Source organism: Palaemon carinicauda, chromosome 5 (genome assembly GCF_036898095.1).
Source record: "Palaemon carinicauda isolate YSFRI2023 chromosome 5, ASM3689809v2, whole genome shotgun sequence".
Classification (NCBI taxonomy): Eukaryota; Metazoa; Arthropoda; class Malacostraca; order Decapoda; family Palaemonidae; genus Palaemon; species Palaemon carinicauda.
Window position 1 is genome coordinate 112,070,530 of NC_090729.1, and position 22,962 is coordinate 112,093,491.

General features: G+C 40.0%; 1 protein-coding gene across 1 annotated transcript in view; it reads left to right on the plus strand.

The window, feature by feature from the left end:
• Positions 1-21,954, plus strand: part of LOC137641404 (G patch domain-containing protein 1-like) — a 91,431-nt gene extending 69,477 nt beyond the window's left edge. The window contains exons 11-15 of the mRNA XM_068373926.1: positions 8,746-8,863; positions 11,471-11,540; positions 14,172-14,344; positions 14,551-14,752; positions 20,971-21,954. Coding sequence (XP_068230027.1) covers positions 8,746-8,863; positions 11,471-11,540; positions 14,172-14,344; positions 14,551-14,752; positions 20,971-21,912 — 1,505 coding nt within the window. The 3' untranslated portion in view covers positions 21,913-21,954. The remainder of the gene's footprint in view (positions 1-8,745; positions 8,864-11,470; positions 11,541-14,171; positions 14,345-14,550; positions 14,753-20,970) is intronic.
• The last annotated feature ends 1,008 nt before the right edge of the window (positions 21,955-22,962 follow it).

The following is a 22,962-nucleotide window of genomic DNA, read 5'->3' on the forward strand; positions in this document are numbered from 1 at the left end:
CAACACCTCAATGCCCTTCCAAATCTACATTTTCTGGGTCGAACCTGTGGCGCCGGGCGAAAAGTCCTTCTTGTATACCTTTTCTGATAAAAACCTTCCAATTATACCAGAGAAAGATAAAAGCATGGAATGCTGAGGTTACAACCCTCGCGCGAGCACCTTTTGGGTGTCGTGTATAAAGCAAAGGCGCGTGAAATCCACTATTCACAGGTTGTCTTCCATTTAGTTAATTCCTTCGCCAAAGGGATGGGCCGATACAGAGGCCCTAGACACATCCCCATCGCCGCACCACCCACGCCACGACGCGAGCGCCATCTGAACAACATCCTTCTTTTTGGAATTCAATGTGTTGAATTGTTTCGTTGTGCTCTCGGTCTTTTTTATCTATCGTGGATTTATTTTGTCATGTCCGAAGCTCCATCTTCACACATTCCAATGTTAAGTACCATAGTTTGTTTTGACAGTATTTTATTGTACCGGGCTTGTGTTTTATATCCAGTATAGTCTGTTTTATTATTTCCCGTCTGGCCTTTCATGGCGGCCATTGTTTGTTCACTTGTTTGGGAATTCATCTTTATCTGCCCGTTTAGTACTCTGTCACTTAGGTTCTTGGTTAAGTCCCTGGCCTTATGCCTTTAGAACCGTTATTATTTTTATTTTTTTTTTTTTGTGTATTTATGCTCATGGTACTTTTTGCTAGTAAGTCCAGCCTACGATCGAGATAGCGATTTAGCTTTGTTTTTGTTTAGTAACCGCCCGAGGCGTTCGTCACTCGACTGTGCTATTTATTTTAAGTTTTAACGGATGCTATTCTTCGATCGTAGTGTTATATGGATGTACATTTTTATTTTATACGTTTATAATAGTGTTTTGTGATTTTTAGTCCTGTTTTTGTGTCCAAGAGAGCGAGAGATTGGGGTCCCCGTTTTCTGTTCGCAGTCACGAGTTACCCCTTTCTCTCGTTTTCTTTCTTAGCTCCAGTGGGGGAGCGGATTTCCCGTTTTCCGTTTTGTGCGTTCAGCGGGTTCTCCCTCCCTCACCTCTCCCCCTCTGGGTGGATGATAACTTACGAGTTATTTATTTTTCGTGACTTTTCAATTGTTAGCGTTATTTTGGTCCGTGTTTCGTCCTCTCCCCGTTACGGCTCGGGAGTAGTTATGAACGTTTTCCACTCCGCCTTGAGTTATACTCCGACACGAGGGATTCTCAATAACTTTCGTTCTATTGTTATATTGATATTGTTTACTACATGGGACGGGCTTCATATTGTTTAGATACGACCCTCCGGTGGCCCTTACTTCGGTCTCAGGCCACGGCCATATCCACAATAGCCTTTGTTATTACAACTGTGTTGTTATTCACAATAATTATTCAGGACCTTTCTTCTCCCTCCGGCCTCACCGGAGATCGTAAATACGCTTTACTATAATCTAAGCTTTAGTCTTTAGCTACGACTTAGCTTTTTATCTTTCACAATTGAATTATTAGCCACAATTGAATTATTCAGGGCATCTCATTATCCTCCGGCGTCACCGGAGGTCGCCCAAACACTTAACACTTAAAGTTGCCTTAGCTAATTAGCTAAGGCTCCTTTATTCAGGACATTTCATTACGGTCCGGCCTCACCGGAGCTCCGGCTTCACCGGAGGTCGCCCATACACTTCACACTTATATTTGCCTTGCCTTTAGCTAAGGCTGGTGTTTGTATTTATTTTAAGGGCATGTCACTGCTTCCCCGACCCTTGGAGGTCGGCGGATTACTTTAAGCTTATTATCCTTATGTCATTAACAGACATTGGGTGCATTACAAATATACAGACAATTGAATTTTAAAGTGCCAACAATGGTATAGGGCAGTATCAACTTAAAGTTAATAGTTAGTTGTTTGGTCAATGCAATATGGGTGCTTAGGTAATTCAGTGAGTGCCAGAACTCTAAAATAATAGGTTTTTATCCCTTATCAGAGTTTCAAGCATCACCAGACTCATGTCTCCTTTCTTTTACAGAAGGCCCGTTGTACTGCTGAAGGATGCTCTGCCTCGTTCAGCGACCCCGTTGGGCATGACCTCTGCCGGTCTCATGCTCACTGCTCCATTCCCTTTATCCAGGAACTGGGACAGGCCCAATACCCAGTGTGGTTCCCGGATTTGTGCTCGTTCTGTTACGAGTTGTCGTCAGTTCTGCTGAATGATGATGTAAGTGGGTTTTCCCTTTGTTCCTTATTTCTCGTTGGCAGACACTAATATAGACATGAATATGATATACACAGTATATTTAGGAGGGCAAACCCCCTCCTCCATCACTAATCACTGCAAATCTTACAGGCCGATGATGTCTCTCTTCGGTCAGCAAGGGCTACTCTTCGGCCGTGGGTGTCGGGCTTTGGCAGGAATGCCCCGTCTGGCGCACCCTATCTCCTCGATGGGGATATGGCCTCCCGTCTCTTCCCAGGCTCGACTACTGCTGCAGTCTCTCCTGACCTTGCTGCCCCTTTAATTGAAGAAGTCAGGGCTACCATTTCCGTGGAGGACGAAACCCTCGTACCGATGGACATGGCTGGTCTGGATATAGACGTAGAACCCAGGGACGAGCAGGTAAGTGGTGCCGAGTTGGTGGAAACCCTTTTCTCTCCTACTCCCTCTTCTACCTCTTCCTTTCTAGGTTTTGATAACTCTAAGGCTTCTCCTCGGGATCCCTCTGCCTCCGTACGACCCAAGGTGAAGCCACTTCGAACTTATAAGACTTCAGCTTTGCCAGTATCAACGTCACCGGTCCCCGGACCCTCGACAGCTCCTGATATTCATATTGCTCCTCGTAAAACCACTACTCCTAAGAAGTCTAAGTCTACCAAATCCAAGAAAAAACCAACGGGTGACTTTCAGGTACCCTGGGCTGATCTCCTCCCCATCCAACTGATCAAAGGATTGGTCAGGGATCAAGTTCAACATCACTCTGGTGCAATAACAGAGATTAAGGATATGATGGCTACTCTGATCCGCGCCGGAACTCAGTTCCCTCCTCCTTCTGCCCCAGACGCATCGAAGCTGCCGCCCTTCGATAAAAACAATCCTTGGCGGTTTGCTTTGCATGCTCCATTCGTAGATGGCTCCCTAACTCTGGAGGGCATGGGCACCCGCCCTCTAGAGGACCTGGAGTTCTATCCCCCGGGCCTAGCATTCCCGTTCAATGGTTTTGTACGGTTAAAGGAACATGCATTGGTCCGTATGGACAAGGTACCGAAGGAAACGGTCATATTTCCAAAAGAGCAGGCCCAGGCTATCTGGGCCAGAACACTATCAGAGTGGGGGTGTATTAACTCTAAGCTCACCCCTCACAAGGGTTCCTACACTATTTTTACGACAGCGGCCTCCATCTCTTTGCCGCTCATAGACAAAGTCACAGAGCTGACTATACAGGCCATCAAAGAAGGCTCTTCCATGCCGGCTCTCAAGGAGACGGACCCCACCTCTTTGCTTATTCCGGGTTCCTCGGCAGCCTGGGATGCTGCGGCCTCTACCTTCACGGTGGGGAAACTAGACCCGGACTGTGCCTCTACTCTTTTCTCTGAGAAGCTTCCCAGATTAATAGAGAGTCTTCTCAAAACTGAGTTCGAGACCCGTACTAGACTTGCTAGGTCCCTCCGATCCATCACCTCCATGGAGTCCCTTGCATCTCTTTACCCAGAGGAAACGCTGTTCAGAGTCGCCACAAAGAACCAGCTGCTATCCTACCAAATAGATCTCCATGACTTCTGGTCAGCACGGGTTAGTTGCAGGAAGTTCGTTCTGTCGGAGGCCACCATCAGGCATGAACCGAACAGACTGATAGCTTCCTCCTGCTGGGGTAAGACCCTCTTCCCTCAGACCGAGGTGGATAAGGTTCTTCAGGACGCAGCGAGGGCAAACCAGAATTTGCAGGTAAGGTGGGGTCTCTCAGCCAAAAAGAGGTTCGAACCCCAGAGACACACATTCTTCAAGAAGAAGCTGAGGTTTAGTCCTTACAAAGCGGCCCGGGGTACCTCGTCCCCACAGCCTTCCGCGGCCTCGACTTCTCGACAACAGGCGCCTCCTCAGCAGGTAGTCTACCTCGCTGCTCCCCCTGGTACACAGCCCAACCCCTCTTGGATGCCCTCACCTGCATACAACCCTGCCTACGAACCCTCCGGTTCCTTTCGTGGATACCAAAGAGGGAGTTCCAGAGGTAGAGGACAGTTCCGCCAACGCGGCGGGCCCAGAGCAAGGGGTTCCCGTGGAGGGAGGGGCCCTAAGTTCACTCCCTCCCAATGATGTGATGCCGGTAGGAGGGAGACTTTATCACTTCCGGGATCATTGGACCTTCAGTCCATGGGCTCACAGCATAATATCAAGGGGCTTGGGTTGGAAATGGTCACAGGGATCCCCTCCTCCACCGGTGACCTTCTTCCAGAGACCCACTCCCATCCTGGAAGAGTACACTGCGGAGTTACTCAAGAAGAGAGCAATCAAGCGGGTTCGATCCCTGAAGTTCCAAGGCCGCCTGTTTACAGTCCCGAAGAAAGACTCGTCGGCGTTGAGGGTAGTTCTGGACTTGTCGAAGCTCAACTCTTACATCCTTTGCGACAAGTTCCGTATGCTGACTATCTCTCAGGTACGGACCTTACTTCCCCGTGGGGCCGTCACCACCTCTATCGATCTTACCGACGCCTATTATCATGTCCCAGTAGCTCGAAACTTCTCTCCTTATCTAGGCTTCCGTCTCGGCAAGAGAGCCTTCGCATTCAAAGTCATGCCCTTCGGTCTCAGCATTGCCCCCAGGGTATTCACGAAACTGGGGGAGACGGTGCTCGAGCAACTCAGACACCAAGGGATACAAATCGTCGCCTATCTGGACGATTGGCTCATTTGGGCCCAGTCGCACCAGGAATGCAAAAGAGCTACGTCGAAGGTACTCCATTTTCTCGCCAAACTGGGCTTCCAAGTCAACCTCCGGAAGTCCCGCCTACAACCATCAAGCCTCTTCGAATGGTTAGGCATCCGTTGGGACCTCTCAAAGCACAAGCTCTCCCTTCCTCCCAAGAAGGTGAGGGAGATAGCTTCCAAGGTCAGGAACTTTCTCAAACACAAACAGGTGTCCAGAAGAGCTTTAGAACGAGTCCTCGGCCTACTCCAGTTTGCCTCACTGACCGATCTCCTATTAAAAGCCAAACTCAAAGACATCAATCGAGTTTGGAGAAAGAGGGCGTCAATACCTTTAAGAGACAAGACCTCGAAGATCCCCTCTGTCTTGAAAATGAGACTACAACCATGGTCCGATCGGAGGAACCTCTCCAAGTCGGTTCCTCTACAGTTCCCCTCTCCACAAGTGACAATTCATACCGACGCGTCTCTGAGTGGTTGGGGAGGTTACTCCCAACATCAGATGTGTCAGGGCTCTTGGTCACCCGCCATGAGACAGTTCCATATCAATGTTCTCGAAGCCATGGCGATGTTCTTGACCCTGAAGAGAATCTCCCCTCCGAGGTCGACCCACATCAGAGTAGTCTCAGACAGCACGGCCGTAGTCCACTGCCTCAACAGAGGGGGGTCCAAATCACCCAACCTGAATCAGATCCTGGTCACTATCTTCACCTTGGCAGCCGACAAAGACTGGTTCCTGTCAGCAACTCACCTAGCAGGAGTCCAGAATGTGATAGCAGACGCATTATCCAGGACGAGCCCACTGGAATCGGAATGGTCCCTGGACATGCACTCCTTCCGGTGGATACTCAGGCTGGTTCCAGGTCTCCAGGTAGATCTATTCGCGACCTGACTCAATCACAAACTCCCGTGTTATGTGACACCGAACCTGGACCCTCAGGCTTATGCCATGGACGCATTAACCCTGGATTGGAACCATTGGCAGAAGATCTTCTTATTCCCTCCAGTGAATCTTCTACTGAAAGTCTTGCACAAACTCCGCTCCTTCAACGGGGTAGTAGCTTTAGTGGCACCTCACTGGCCAAAGAGCAGTTGGTTTCCTCTCCTCCTCGAGTTGAAACTCCGTCCCTTCCGGATCCCATTCCCCAAACTGACCCAGGTGGTCCAAACACGGACTGTGTCAGATTCCTCAAGGATAGCCAAAACCCTAACTTTGTGGATTTCATGAAGTTTGCGGCACGTAGGGACGCAAACATCGACCCAGATAATGTCCTCTTTATAGAATCAGACAAAAGGGACTCAACGATTCGCCAATATGATTCGGCGGTTAAGAAACTAGCGGATTTCTTAAGGACTTCAGACCATTCGGTTATGACTCCTAATTTAGCCATCTCCTTCTTTAGGTCCATTTTTGACAAAGGCCTAGCAGCTAGCACTATAACCACCATTAAGTCAGCTCTGAGGAAAGTCTTCCTGGTTGGGTTTAACATTAACCTGGCGGAGTCTTATTTCTCATCTATTCCAAAAGCATGTGCTAGGCTTCGACCTTCGGTCCGTCCTCAAAAGGTCTCTTGGTCTCTAAATGATGTCCTCAAACTGGCCTCCGACACGGACAACGAATCCTGCTCTTATATCACTCTTCTTAGGAAGGCTTTATTTCTAACAGCTTTGGCCTCGGGTTCCAGAATCTCAGAACTAGCAGCTCTCTCACGAAACTCAGAGAACATGGATTTCCTCCCTTCAGGTGAGGTACTTCTTTCACCAGACAGGGCGTTCCTAGCTAAGAACGAGGACCCCCAAAATAGGTGGTCCCCTTGGAAGATTATTCCTCTTCTCCAAGATACTTCTCTATGTCCGGTCACCACTCTCAGGGCCTTTTTAGCCAGGACTGCTACCCGATCGTCTGGCCCCTTGTTTATCAGAGAACAAGGAGGTACCATTTCCATACGTGGCATTAGGCAACAGATCCTATACTTCATTAAACAAGCCAATCCGGGATCATTTCCCCATGCTCATGATATCCGATCGATAGCTACCTCCATCAACTATTTCCAGAATATGGACTTTGATAACCTTAAGAAGTACACGGGTTGGAAATCTCCTATGGTCTTCAAACGCCACTATCTAAAGAACTTACAGGCTCTTAAATATCCAACGGTTGCAGCTGGGAGCCTTATCTCTCCCCATTGATCTTTTGTTCTTCCTTTCATCCATCTCTTCTCTTCTCCCTCCTACCCGCCACTCGCACCACGACGCCGCTTCCTTGGTGGTTCGTTAGCCCTAAGTGTATTACATATTAGGTTAATATGATTGTAACTATTATTGTTTTCCCTTGTTATTAAGTTGGGATATTCTTAGCCATGTCAGTTTTGTTGCATGTTTTCCTCTGATACTCAGAGGTTTCCTTGTTATAATGTTTGTTTATCCTTACTCTCATTATGCCCTGTGGCTAGTTTATATTTTATGCCTACTTACCTGAATTATATATGATTTTCTTTACATGGTGTTGTTTCTCTCCCCTTATTAAATTAGTAGTTATTGTTGGGCTTGGAAGGCATTCTCTGGTACATTTTCGCCCGGCGCCACAGGTTCGACCCAGAAAAGGGATTTTGACGAAGGAAAAATCTATTTCTGGGGAGAGACCTGTGGCGCCCGGCGAAACCCTTCCCCTTATTTTACACGATCCCACCCTTTCCTTTCCAAGCCATCATGGTCAATACAGAAGGATGTTGTTCAGATGGCGCTCGCGTCGTGGCGTGGGTGGTGCGGCGATGGGGATGTGTCTAGGGCCTCTGTATCGGCCCATCCCTTTGGCGAAGGAATTAACTAAATGGAAGACAACCTGTGAATAGTGGATTTCACGCGCCTTTGCTTTATACACGACACCCAAAAGGTGCTCGCGCGAGGGTTGTAACCTCAGCATTCCATGCTTTTATCTTTCTCTGGTATAATTGGAAGGTTTTTATCAGAAAAGGTATACAAGAAGGACTTTTCGCCGGGCGCCACAGGTCTCTCCCCAGAAATAGATTTTTCCTTCGTCAAAATCCCTTTTCTAAACATCATCTAAAGGAGTCCTGGTTTACGTGGGACGATGTTTTTGCTTTTGGACCCTATAGAGGTTACTGGGGTATAATATGATAATGGATTCAAGTGGTTGGTTTGGTAGAATTGTGCTTTACAGTTCCGGTTTAATAATCTTTTGAATTTAAATGGTTTTATTAGTTTAAGTGAATGGAATTTCAATAATATCTATTATTTAAATACATATCTGGGAGTCATCTAATTCCCTCCCTAATTTTAGTGATGTCGAGAGATTTTCAGATACATACAGTTTTATAATGACTCCGATCATATAAAGTTCTAGATATTAATCAACCTGTGGCTGTGTTCCCCCTTGGTGCCACCTGTCTGATCTACACATCACAGGGAAGGGGGAGATAGGGGAGTGGGGTAATAACTATTTTGTTAGAGGTCAGATAGCCATTGTCTTTGATTGTTAAAGTACGATGACTACCAGGTATTGTACAGTACTGTAAATATTTGAATAATATATATATATTTTTATCCAAATTCTGTTCTTTCCAGCTTACTAAATGCAAGGACCATGGTAGACTCCTAAACAGTGAAGAATTAGGTCCATTTAATCAGTTACCATTCTATTACAGTTCTTGGTTTTATGACTTTTAGCTGAAAATCCAGGTAGAGGAAAGATGAATACAGAAACCGAAGCATATTCAACATACTTTTCAAATGTTATCAAAATTTTATTCAAGAGTTGTTTGATTGAATCATTCAAATTTTTTTTTTTTTTCAAATGAATTGTTTATGCTAATTAAGTTATCTATTTCAGACCGTTATTATTTAGCCCAGCCAAAAACCATGACTGAATGGGAGAAAGCTAGAGAATTACAAGAATTTGATAGAGCAGCAAAACTTTTTCAGCCTTTAACTTCAGTAATGGCTTCTAGGTAAGGTGTCATTTGCATTCATTTGTATACTGTCATCTTTTCTTACAATACTTTGTTTTTCTTTCAAGTTTAGGGAATCATTTCTGTAGCCACAAAATTAAATGTTACTCCTATTGTTGTATTGAATTGTTATTATTAAAAGGAAAATTCCCATAATTGGAAAGCAATCCAACATATAAATCTATTATATTCATGTGAGTGTAGTCAAAAAAATTACCCGAGTTGAGGAATATAAAATGAATTATACTTTTGATATCTTTATTTGATTATGGGCGAGTTAATTATTTGCAGTTTTGCTTGGAGAAAGTATTAGTAACAGTTTTATCAGATTTTGAGCAAAGGAAGTACTACTGTAGTTTGCTTGCTATCATTTCTGAATATACAAATAATCACCAGTAGATCTGATGGAATCATTGAAGGTTATGAGGTTGATTGATTACACTATTATGGTACAGTTGGCTTCATTAATTCTGGTACACTTTAATGGGAAGCTTAGGAGAAGTCTGATATCTGAACTTGGTAGTAGGTAACGCTGATTAGCAAAAGAGAAACTGTTGGCGTCGCTGCCTGTAAAACAAAGTTGCTGAGCTTAGAATACGTAATCAAAAACATCTTTAATTATTTTGCAAAGTGATGTAATAAGAAATATTACTGTTTGCACATTTCTTAAACATAATATAAATGTTTTTAATCCAGTGTTGACAAGCTCAGCGACTCCTTTATAGGAAGTCGTGCCAACAGTTTCTCTTTGGTTAAACATAACGTTACCTGCTACAATATACGGATATCAGATGTCTCCCAAGCTTCCCGTAACGTGTATCAGAACTAATGAGGTCAACTGTACCATCTAGATACTTGGAGGAGTATGTTCCATGGTTGTGTTTTATCCCAATATGTCTGCCCTACATTATATTGATTTATTTGCAAAGAAGCTAACAGCACAACCCAACAAATTGTGTAGATACATAAACATGAACAAAAGCAAAGGGAAATCTGTTAATGTTCACGCAGTACAAAGGAGTCTATTATTGGTGGACATCTCTTTAGGTCTGGATGTTTTTTAAAGATAAATCATGGAAAATTCAGATGACGTAATGTTTCATTCAGTATCCCTACTGGATGTACCTGGAAAGAGAGAAGTGTGAATTAGGTGTCTTAGGGTCTTTATGTCTACAATGTAGGTACTAAAATAAAGGGCAATGTTTAAGAATATGACGACTATTTTTAAAGTTTTCACCAGTTTGAAAATTAGCTTTAGATCAAGTTTACATTTTGCTAAGATTGTTGTTCACAAACTACTATTTTTAACCATCAAGCACTGTACTTGTACTTCAACATTGTTATCAGTATGTTATACACTAAATGAAATATTCAAGATTGCACTTGAGATAACAGATCGTCACCAGAGCTCCAAGCTGGTTTCAGAGCATTCCTATGCTCGCAGGGAGTCTGCTGTTTGTTCAGTGACTTTTTTTCATTGTCTTCCCCGGGCAGTATATTTGCAGTTCAAGTTGTTGAATTTTCATGCTACTGTACTTAATTGCAGTTTCATAACAAATTAATTACTTTAATTTTACATTATAAAGGCATCTGTGCAGAGATAAGACACTGAGAATTTAGAAGACAAGCTCACATGAAAAATTATCTCATTTCAAGATTCTTCTTTTTACTACAGCTTACAGTTCTATCCAGTTACAAATAGTTTTGGACTTTATTCAATTTTCATCATTTTTTTATGTCAGTCTCACTGTGTGTAGCATATTTATTCTGCTTATAGGTTTTTCCACTTTGTAGTGAGAGAAAATAGTACTTTGTAACTTTCTCAGTGTTTGATTCTTTGTGCTTCACTATGAAATGTTTCATTTTGATATAACATTATTTCCTTATGCAGTCCTACCTCCTTATACGCAGATTTGCATATACTTGGTACAGTATACTGTTTGGTACCAGTTTAGAAAATTATAATAAGAAATTCACTCATTCATTACATGGTCCCTCTCCAAAAATGGTTGGTAAAAAATAAAGTTAGCAATATTAAAGAAAGAAACAGATTTCTCGAGATTAGTATTATTATCCAGTCTCCCTGAGCCAAAGAAAAGTCCCCTCCTCCACCCCCACTGCAAGACTCCTGATTTTAAAGGCAAGGAAAACTGGATTGCATATCAAATTAAGAATTGGGAATTTATACACTTTTATAAGATACCAGTACCGAATTCGTATCATAAACTTGACAAACTTTAAATTGAAAGTTCATAAAAAGAGGAACATCTGAACATGTTCAACTAAAGATTTGGTTGAGGGGAGGAAGAGAAAATGTAGTGAGATATTGCAGTTTAGTCTGAGATCAAAATAACCTAGAATATGCAAGATATTACCGAAAAATTTCTCGTTGCTTTTAATTTAATCATCCTTGAAGACTTGCCGTTTCTTATGTTAGTAGAAGTTTATTGTTATATGATTTACTGATTTTTAAATGTTTTTTGGTTTTTACAAGTACTGTATAATTCAACCTCAAAATTTGCTTCATGAATTAGGCTGTCATATTAACGTAGGAATTTCAGTGTTGTTGTTTCTTTCTACTAATGTAAAATGTACTTTGTAATTCAGGTTTATATCAGCTGTAGTAGAAGAAAAAGGGCCAGTGCTTAAAGATGGGCTAAATGAAGAGATTCCCAAGGTAAAATTTAGCATTTATTATACTAAACATTATGTCAAACTTTATAAAATGGTTTTGAAATACTATGCTAACAGAATCATATTATATACTAGTATAAATACGTCCAGTGTTACAAGTATGTTGAAAATCAATAGTTCCTACGTGTATGCTGTATAAACCTTCCATCCTTTAAAATAGGTAGTGTCTTCAGCAGAACTGGAACAGTAATTAGACCAGTCATCGACATCTCTCCCCTGAACCAGTTAGTACAGCAATCATGTTCAGGATGAAAATGGTACAAACTTTATTGAATTCCATCATAGGAGATGTTGTGCTTCCACTGAATATGAAAGATGAGTGCTAATAAGTACCCATTCATTAGTCCTCTAGGAAATACATCCTCAACGGAGTGTTGTACCAATTAAAAATCCCGTTTTGAACTATTGAACTTTGGTCCCACTCTTACCAAATACGTTTTTGGTACATCTCGACATTGGGTTGATCCTAGCTTCCTCAGAGGAAGTTGCTACAGAATTGATAATGCTTTCTTACCTTTTATTATTTTTGGGGATCGTGATAAATTAGAAGTTGAATGTCACTTCTAAGCAGGAATTGAAGTATCTGTCTTTTTTCTAGCTGTAGCATCAGTGAAGAGAGCTGGCAAGTTGCAGTCACACTGGTATTAACCCACAAAGAAGGTTGGAAGGAGGCCTATTTAGTTTTGTGCCTGAATTCATGGCCAAAACCAAGAAATCATCAGCACATGATCCATGTTCAAGACCTTCTCCATCCTCTCGCTTCATGAAGTGTGAGGTGGTAATTGAGAGAAGGTACTTTTGATATCCTGTGAGAGCTCTGGAGTGCTTTGAGAAGAGGACTTGACATCTCAGATTTGAGTGTCAGTGACTCTTCCTTAGCACTGACCAAATCGAGAACAGCTCTTTCTAGTTACGTAAGGTAATCAAAGAGCATTTGCTTCCACCACTGAGGTAATAGCTTGAACTAGAGCTCACAAACTCAGGGTGTTGTGCCTATTTCAGTCTTCTAAAGAATCTTGTCATCAAACAAGTGATGAAGGATTTTAAAAGTACCAAACAACCTTCTCAGCCTTCTATTCAAGGGAGTATAACCACAAGTCCTTCAACATATTCAGCTCTGTGGTGCACAATTATTTGTGTAGCTAGCTCAGCTACAACACAGGACAGAAGGCATCTTGCCTATGGTAATATGTTCCATATAAGTGTGCATAAAAGGTAGAATGACTGGCTCTTCTGCTCATTCTTTTCTTTCCCTTACTTGGGGATGAAGCAGTTATGATATACACTAGATCTGATATTGATATGCTACATTTCTGAGCACCATTTTTATTAAACTAGATTTGCAAGTACTATTTCTCCCCCTTTCTCCCTTAATGAGGAGTAGGATTGTGGAATGAATACCAATCCATAGGCGATCATGTGCAAGGTACTTAATTCCAGACTCTCTCTCCCCTTCAGAGGGAGAAAGATTCCTTTATTGACTTGAATACCAGGTACATAAGTGCTAACCAGGTGCTGTCAGCCTACTTATCCCTATGATGGGCTGATAGGTTGCTTGAGTCATCTCTCTTTCTGCTTTACTGGGTTAGGTTGACCATCTTACTAGCCTCCAGGCTAGTACAGTGGTAACACTTTTGTCTTGCATTTGCTTGGTAGCAGATTGCTCTCAGCTTGGGATAGTAAGTTTAAGCTGTTTATTGAGCTGGTTATTGCTGTGGTTGGGCACCACAGAGGGTGCTTGCCCAGCTGACATATTGGTGTGTGTCTCTTCTGATGATTACATACATATACCAAGGAACTTCCCCCAATTTTGGGGGGTAGCTGATATCAAACAAATGAAAAAAGGGGACCTTTCCTCTGTACGTTCCAGCCCGACGAGGGACTCAACTGAGTTTGGCTGGTACTGCTAGGGTACCAAAGCTCACCCTTCCCCATTATCCACCACAGATGAAGCTTCATAACACTGAATCCCCTACTGCTGCTACCTCCGCAGTCATCCAAGGCAACAGGAGGAAACAGCAGGGCCTACCGGAACTGCGTCACAATCGCTCGCCATTCATTCCTATTTCTAGCACGCTCTCATGCCTCTCTCACATCTATCCTCCTATCTCCCGATGATACTGGAACTAAAACCAGACATCTGTAACTAGTTCAGTTCTACAGGGACTTCCTATTCATCAATAAATAAGTTCCCCCATTTTAAAAGACGGGTTTGTGTACACGTAGGAGCAAATAAAAAATATTTATAGTACAGTAGTGAACTGTAATTTGTACTTTTTCTAGCTATATAAAACTGAGTTCTTTAAAGTTAAATTCAGCACCTCAACCACTCCTCTCGGTTGTGAGCCAAAGGTCAAAAGTGAAGTCTTTAATAGGAGAATGTATGGGACTACTCGCCTGAGCTCATCACCTGCCGTTAACCCCATCGTTAAATGATTTCAAAAGCTGTTCCAGTTCGACTAAAGACATTCCTTATTTTAAAGGACTCTGGTATGAATAGCTGGGAAAAATACAAATTACTTTTAAAATTTGTTTTATTACTTAAGATAAGTGTGTCAAGCACAAATATCGTGATATTAGGTTACCCATTTTTATGCATTTTTGTATTGTGTAGCTTCCGGAGGAATCTTCGATATCAGGAACGGATGCATTTGGTCATGATGTGGCGGATGATCGTGTCAAAGCTGCCCGAATGAGTATGTTTGGCAAACTTACACAAACTGTTGTCGACTGGCATCCAGATCGTCTTTTGTGCAGGAGGTTTAATGTTCCATCGCCTTATCCAGAGTAAGTTGTGTACCATTCTTTCAATTTGCTTGCTTTGAAGTAATGTATTAGCCATTTCTGAAGTACTTTAGTTTATTATGTTCAAGTCTTCTAATTAAGTAATTCAAAACTATTTAAGTCTTCTAATAATGTACTTTAATTCAAAATTGGAAACAACTCATCCCATCAACAGATTTGTGATTTAACTTTTGTTGTAATGGTTTCAGTTCCAATTTTGTTGGTGTGAGGAAAACCAAGAGAGACAAGTTCTCCCTTTTTTCCTTTATGGAGGCACCTTCGGAGAGTGCCTGGAATCGGCAGAATAAATCTTCTCAACCACCACCGGATTCGCCAAAACGAGAAGAGTCTACGGAGAAAAGTCTTTCGGATGAAAACCTTGAGGAAACTCCTGAAACATACGGACTAAAGGTATTTCTTGTGCAACTTTCATAGTCGTTCTTTTATATCTTTACTAGTTTTAGTTATTCGGTAATTATTAGTGAATACTTGACAATTGAGAGAATTGTTTACATGGTATAGTAATATTTTAAAATATCGATTAATGAGATTTTGCTATACTGTACAAAGTACAGTAGGGTCCCGAATTATGCGAGAATTTGGTCGATGAAAGGCCTCGTGTAATTGGAAATTCGTGTATTTCGAAACACATCATGGTGGCAAACAGCAACCTACCCGTCAATTTTTTTTTCACTCCATTTCTAGCTTTCTAGCTATATATATACTGTATATACTCTGTGTGTGTGTATGTATATATATATATATATATATATATATATATATATATATATATATATATATATATATATATATATATATATATATATATATATATACTGTAGTTTTTAACTTAACAATACTGTAAGAAATCCTTCTTATAGATTTTTTTATAAAATACTGTACAAAATTTCTTTTATGGAGAAATAAAACAATAAAAAGTTGTTAAGGTTTTGATAATTTTCTATGACTAGTATTTACTACTGTACTATGCATAGCTTACTGTTTTCAGTATTTTAAGAATAATGTAGAATTATTTCCTATAGATAAAAAAACAAAAAAGGGTTTTCAAGGTTTGATACAGTATCTAGCAATAGTTAAAAATTACAGTATAGTACTGTATATCCATGATGACACTCCCACACGTAAACACGGCCACTAGGCGCAAGTGTGCACTAGGCTGCTGTACGATAATCTACCGTAATTTTCTGCCAGAAAACATCTAAGCGTCCCCCCTGAACCAGGTTTCTGCTAACGTACCGTCACGCTTTTTTTGCCCTGAGCGGTCATTTCACTAATGATAATTTTTCAAAAGTTAATATCATTTCTTTATGCTTATAATTCGTAATTATAGTTAAAAGTAGGGATATTAATTAAATGGTTGAGTAAAAAAACAATTAATACTACTATAATTTCATTTCAAATGGCTACATAATACTGCATATTCTAATGGGTTCTTTTTATCTTCAATCGTAAATCTTACGCCTGGATAAGCAACAAAAGGAAAGGGATAAGTCTCTCTCTCTCTCTCTCTCTTCATATCGTTTCCTGTATAGTTTTCAAATATGTTCGTCATACATTTGTACATTATTTATCCACTTTATCTCTCTCTCTCTCTCTCTCTCTCTCTCTCTCTCTCTCTCTCTCTCTCTCTCTCTCTCTCTCTCGGCGTTTCCTTTCCCTTTATAGTTTTGTGAAATTTCGTTGTCCAGTCATTCGGTAATGAGAAGTCATTTTCGCTTTCGGCATCGAAAGAAAACTTTGTTTCTTCAATATACACATCACTGGAGGATTCAGAACTTGGGCTCTCATTATCAAACAGGTTATCATTATCAAATTCCTCAACAAGAATATCATTTATTTCATCTAAAGAAATAACCTTCCTCTTTAGACCGTTCATTACAAAAGGAACAACAAATAACCACTTATGCATGAATGCCCGAGCGCACTGATAGGAAACCAGTTTCTAACATCAAGCTACCTTCAGAAAAATAGTTGCCAGATATCATATAAGTTTCTATTCACAGTCCCCATATGCTGAGAGTGTTGCCAAGTGATGATCCTATACTTACTATACGAGTAAACGTAATATCACGAGACTGACGGCTTGTAAAAGGCAATTAAAGTCATGAACGGAATACAGTTGAAGGCGGTACCGAGTAGATCGTGGTGAACGGTTTATCACGTGGATGACGCTTAACAGGTTAAAAAAACATTTTATATAGTTCGGTATTTTCTCTATCCATCCTCTCCCAGAAAACCTTCAAATGTGAATTATCGGAATGTGTGCAGATCTTGACAGTGCGATAACTAGTTAGCGACTGAGAATAAAAAAAATAAAAAGCCCGATTGACGATGCTGATGAAGAGGATATCAAATACTGATTTTTCCCTAATTGATTTTTTCTATGTTCTGTCTAATCCAATGTACAGTACATTCTTATGTAAAGGGCGAACCCCAACATTTCTTGATGCTGCTACACTTTAATTATACAGTAGATATTTTACCACCTATTTATAATCTTTATTTATAATAACATCTTTAGTAAAAGCTCTTCAATATCACTTTCAGAAGTAAATGCGTTTATGATCGACGATGAAACGTAAAAAAAACGTTTTCCTTTTAAGGAGGCGTTTTTTTTAGGAAAAAAAAACACGAAACAAAATTGCTCATATTTAATTTATTTTGATTTTCTAAGGATAAATAAAACAACATTAATTATAACATTATTATTACATAGTACCTGGTAAGATATCTTTTGCCGCAAAAGTTAACCTATAGACAGATGTTAAAATTGTTTAGCGAGTTCGTTATGATCGCCGATGGAACGTACTAAACAAAGTAATGGGTTTGGTTGTAGTGACATGTTTGGCAGTAGCATGATATAAAATAGTCTTTATTTAATTTAATTTTTGGTTTCAAAAGTACTATATAAAAGAATTTAAAACAATTTAGATGAAACGGAGCACAACGCACTACTACTGCGATAGCGGTAGTCTTGCACACGAAAGCAACAAAGGTGTTCCCATGACGATGCTGTTCTGTTGATTTTTTTTTTGGAAACTTTTCAATATTTCAAATGGCACTGTTGATTTTGATGGTTTTTAATTTAAAGTTTAATGAATAAGGATTTTTCACCATAATCACAACGGAAGTATAAAAATTAATTAGTATAAATATGGAATATTATACATATAGGTGTTGGACAGTTAGGCTAGCCTAGCGACAAGTTCACACAACAGATGGGCAAACCTTAACATTTTTTCATCCAAAACTAGTCTTAAAATGTTTGAACAGAAATCTTTCTCTCACATCCCCCCCCCCTTCTCAGACATCGGGAAACCATCCCCCCCCAATACAATTAAGAAAACAATAGATTTCCTAGGCTTCGCGGTGCTTGACTCACGGATTTAGAATGCTCCTCGCAGATACAGGAAATTTAATTTTTAAAAACTATCGATCGCGTAATTGAGGAATCGCGTAATTAGAACACGTGTAATTCGGGACCCTACTGTAGCAGTTTTGATTGGTAAAGTAGAAAAAATATATGAGCAAGTTCTATTTCCATTTATACCTTTTAAGTAAGAACAGAATATTGAATATAGAATTAAAAAATTACCAATTGAATTGTTAAAGAAAATGTACTATTTTTTAATGTAAAACTGAAGGGCAAAATAGATATGACAACTGCTCATAGCCAAAGAGTGAAGTTTTCATTATTGTAACTTTTTTATCTATCAGTAAACAGCACAGCAACTATTTTTTAACTTGCCATAGCCTAATAGGTACAAATAAAGCAAATTAAATGCTTTGTTTCTTACCAATGGCATTTGCCTTGTGGAGCATCTTTGTCCATAGGCTCTAAAATCCTGAAAACAAAATACGAGTATAATGTTAATAGGTTTTAGGTCTAAATTATTTTGGAAATAAGACTTATTTCTTGGTATGAGAGCTAAAATGATTATTAGAAAAAAAGCTTTTAATTGAAATTAAACTGATTCATGAACTGAATAAAATGCAAATGAATTACTGTGTGTGACTGATTGGTTAGTGTTATAAAAGTCAATATGAAAACTTTTACTTCTTCAAATGCTCTGGATTAGTTTAATAAGTCTTCATTTTTATATAAGTTTTAGTAATGATTACTACGTAGTCTCAATAACTAACTTAGCATATAAATACATGCATCGTCTCACCAACACATATCTTGCACATGAAGATCAGAAATGCCAAATGCCATCAGTTTACCTTTATAGTATTGCCATCTGTTATCTCTTCTTTCAGTAAATACTTTTTGAATATGTCAAGGTTTTACATTTGTCAATCAACACTAGACCTATACATGAATAATTTTTTCCATGAAAAGAGGTGTTCACGGTAACCTTATAGCTCTAATTTTGATTACCTATTTGTATCTTTTAAATTAGTATTTAAAAAAAGAATTTGTTCCCCCACATGAATACAATCTATTGTCCTTTAATAAGAGTATGATTTCAGCAAAGCTGGAACTCGGCTATTAAAATTTATAATGAGGTGATGGTAGTTACTGTAAGCTTCGTCCCTCCCTGATGGTCATGGTCCAATGAACAGCCATGTTGACTTTAGGGCGGATTTAATTTTTTCCTGCTTCATCATTTCAAAAGTGTTTGCTGTTACTGCTGTGGATCCCCATCTGTTGTTTTTTGGGTAGGGGTCATGACTGCTCGCAGTCATCCTCATGTAATAAATGTAGATTGTGGCCTCCTTTTCAGTTGTCTGAGTATGATCCCAAAGAAGCTCTTCAGCCCCTTTTCGCCCTCTGGTACTCGAACCACTGTGCTTTCTTCGGCTTCCTCTAGTACTAGGTCCTCCAGATGAAAACAGAAGAAGAGAGGAAACCCCTTTTAGGAAAGGTAGGAGTATCACCTTGTCAATGCAGGGGTGAAAACTATCCAGCATCTCCTCTGAGCAGAAGGCATTTTGTAAGGCACTACACGTTAAATGTCTGGATATTTGCGAAGATCCTCTGCAGGTGTTTACCAGTGAAAGGGGGCCATCTTTTGTAATTGGTGTCATAGAAGGAATACTTTTCTGGACCAACTAATAGCTGATTTTCTCATCTACCTTCGTCAGAAACTCCTCTCAGTCTCGGTGGTGAAAGATTATCGCTTGACCTTAAGCCAAGTCTAGAGACTGAAGTTAGACCATTCCTCTTTGTGGGAATTGTCGATGCTTATGAAGAGTTTCCAGCAGTCTTGTCCTCCAAGGGAACAAACTGCCAGTGTGGGACATCACCTAAGTTTGGACAGAGATCTGACCGTCAAGAAAGCCTTGGTATTGGAAAAGTGAGTAGGCGAACTACATGGCATTTTGTATGTTACTAGTTATACCAAGGGATGGAAGAAAGTCTCCTTTACCTTCATTCCCGAGGATGTAGCCAAGACTAAGAACCCCTCAGTCTGTGACTTGAAGTTTCAGAACTTTTTCCTTCTTAAAAGAAGCGAGCAGTGATTAGGATGATTTGCTTCTCGGTCCTGTAAGAGTTCTACGTTGCCACCTGAATATGAGGGATTTCCTTAGCACAGGAAGGGTGAAAATGAAAATCTGGAGTACCATCTCCTGGCTTTGGGAAATTTTCAGATAAGTATATCTGTCATCATTGGAAGAACCTGTCATTTTAGCAATTCTTGAAGGCTTGAGTCTGGGAACACTTGACAATCTTCATAGCCCACTGCCATTGAGTGTACCCATAAGTCTCTGGATACTTTTACTAGTCACTCAGACTGTGAAGCAAGTCAAAAAGCACACCGTCAAAGAAAGCGGTTGCAATGTAAGTCTAGGATGAGAGGTCTGGCCCTTTTGCTTTTCTTGGGGTGTAGCAGTCTTGCCATTATTTTCTGGAATTGATATTTGATGTAGGAAAGAATACGAACCGAACTACTTTTTGGTACATTCTAAGTATAGAAGTACCTCTCCCATTCTCCTGACGATGGGGAGGATGTTTAAAGACGTATACAAAACCAATGCTTTTAATTAATATACATTTCAGGCACCATATCCTTTGTTGATTATAGGTTATTCAATGTCTTTCAAGATTATGCAAAATCCTAGCCTATCACTGGGACATCCTTTACCAATGTTGTTATGGGGTAGACAGGAATCATTACTTTGGCATATCACAGCTCCAAGTGCTTTGACATCCTGGAATTTAAACCAGCCACTTTGGTTATAAGAACTTATTTTCTTCTTAAGGATAAGTCTCCTATCAAAGAATGATGGTTTGTATTCGTGTGGGAACAAATCACAAATTAAAGTAACTTGTATTTTTCTTAACATCACAAACCGTAGTCCTTAAAAGAAAATCATTAAAAAAAAACAAAAAACAAAAAAAAACAAAGACCCGCTGTAGTATTTCCTCTAAGTTCTAGGTTAGGGTCAAAGTTGCTTCTTAGTGGACTGTCAGAGGGCTGGGGCTTACATGCCACAACAGTAACTACCACCATCATGTTATAAATTTCAATAGCCAAGTTTCAGCTTCTCTGAAATCATCCTTCTATTAAAGAACTCATGTCTGTATAATTAGGAAAAATATAATTTACATTGTTTTTTTTTTTTTTTTTTTTTTTTTTTTTTTTTTTTTTTTTACTTTGCAGGTTCCTGTAGATGGACCACCAACGATGGACCTCTTCAAAGCAATATTCCAGGATTCAGATACAGATTCAGAAAGTGAAGAAGAGAACTCTGAAGACAAAGAAAAAGAAAAGGAAAACCCTCCCTTGGCAAGCTCATCCCTTAAGAATGAAGAAGTCATATCAAAAGATAATGGAAGATCTAAGGCAAGCTCATCCCTTAAGAATGAGGAAGTCTTATCAAGAGATAATGGAAAATCTCCTGTGTCCAGTGAAGATGATCAGATTAGCATTAAAAATTCTTTAGATAATTTCTTATCCGATATGAGGAGGGGTAAAATAAGCAATACAGAGCCATTGTCTGGTAGAACTCAAGAGAAAAAGAGGGTCAGTAGATTTGAGCCAGAGAGAGAAGAGTCCAGAAGCATAATAGAAAACATTCCCAAACCAGTTTTTATGCCTAGAAAAAACACCCAACCGTCATCGGAAGTACCTGCTAAAGGTATATTTGCCAATATAGATTTTGACATGCTTAATAGTTATAGAAATTCAGTTCCTAGTGAGAAGAGTAGTGAAAATCCCAATAAGAGTTTTGAAATAAAAACACAAAATGATGAAAAGGGTGACGATAACCAGAAGCACAGTAGCGATTCTTCTGTTGATTCCGAAGACGAGTATGGACCAGCTATACCTGTACATCTCAAGAATAGACAACAAGTGATCAGGTCCACTCCGTATTCAGTAAGTAAACTAAAGACAAGTCAGGATTCTTCCTCTGAGAAAGAATCTCGTTGGGTTGTAAAGAAAGATAAAAAGAACCACAAGAAGCATCGACATGAAGATAAGCACAAGAGGAGAAAAGAAAAGAAAAAGAAAAAGCATAAAGAACAAAAGCATAAAAGGAAGTCATCAAAAAAACACAGAAGAAAGACCAGCAGTAGTTCTTCGGATTCATCTGATAATTGAGATATTGTAAATATTGTTATCGATTATAAATCTACTTTTTAATCTGTCTTTCATTTACATTACCAAATGAAGAAAGGTTTGGTATATGTAGAGTAACTAATTTCTTGAATAATCAGTACAGTGTTGTTCTTATGTTCAAGCCTAATATCATGCTTGACTTATTGGTACCTTTCAGCTTAACAGGACATAGTCTTCTGATTTTGTTCGGCTCTTGCTCATGAAGAATTAGAGTACCACTTTCAGCCCTTTGATACATAGAATGAAACTGGTTATTTTGGCCGAGGGGTGCTAAACATTTTGCATGTCAGGCTGGTATCTCACTGGTAGGATTTGTGTTTTTTAATAATTGGAATTAAAAGAAAACACTTTTCAAATTAGCCATGTAGAGGATAACATTACCTTTACACAAGGAAAGCTCTAAGGGGAATATTCTCTTGCACAACATAAAACCCCTGCTAATTATGACAATTTTTAGCAGCTGCCAGTAGAGGAAGTAGGCCATTCTAAATGGATTAAAACTCACACCTGGGGTACCATTAAAGGATAGTTGTGAAGAGGAGATATTCTCAAAGGTGGAAAGGCAACTCAACAGTATGTGGATGCTAATGCTCATTGGAGTCAATGTTAAGCACTGATATTAAAGGCACAGAAGTCCCTGTTGAAAAAGATGTGCAAGATGACCTAACAGGACACCATCCAAAGCTGGTCTAAATCCTAATTAACCATTGGAAAAAGGAAACCACTATTGGTGTGGCTGGGCACCACATGATGCAACTTATGATACACCAAGAATTAGAAAGCCAAAAATATAATTAAAAAAGCTTTAGAGCAAGGTCTCTGAACCTTTCCATGCCTTGTGGGGGCGGTGGCGCCATCAGTGCACTGTGTACTGTAGACATTACTTTGGGGCGATTGCAAGCATCTCTTTAGTTGCACTTCCTTTTCAGTCTTCTACTAAATTCCATTCATGGTTCCTTTCTTTCATCATGCTGTACAACCTTTTAACTTTCATCTCACAGTACACATGCAGGGTTCTTCCCCCAGTTTCTC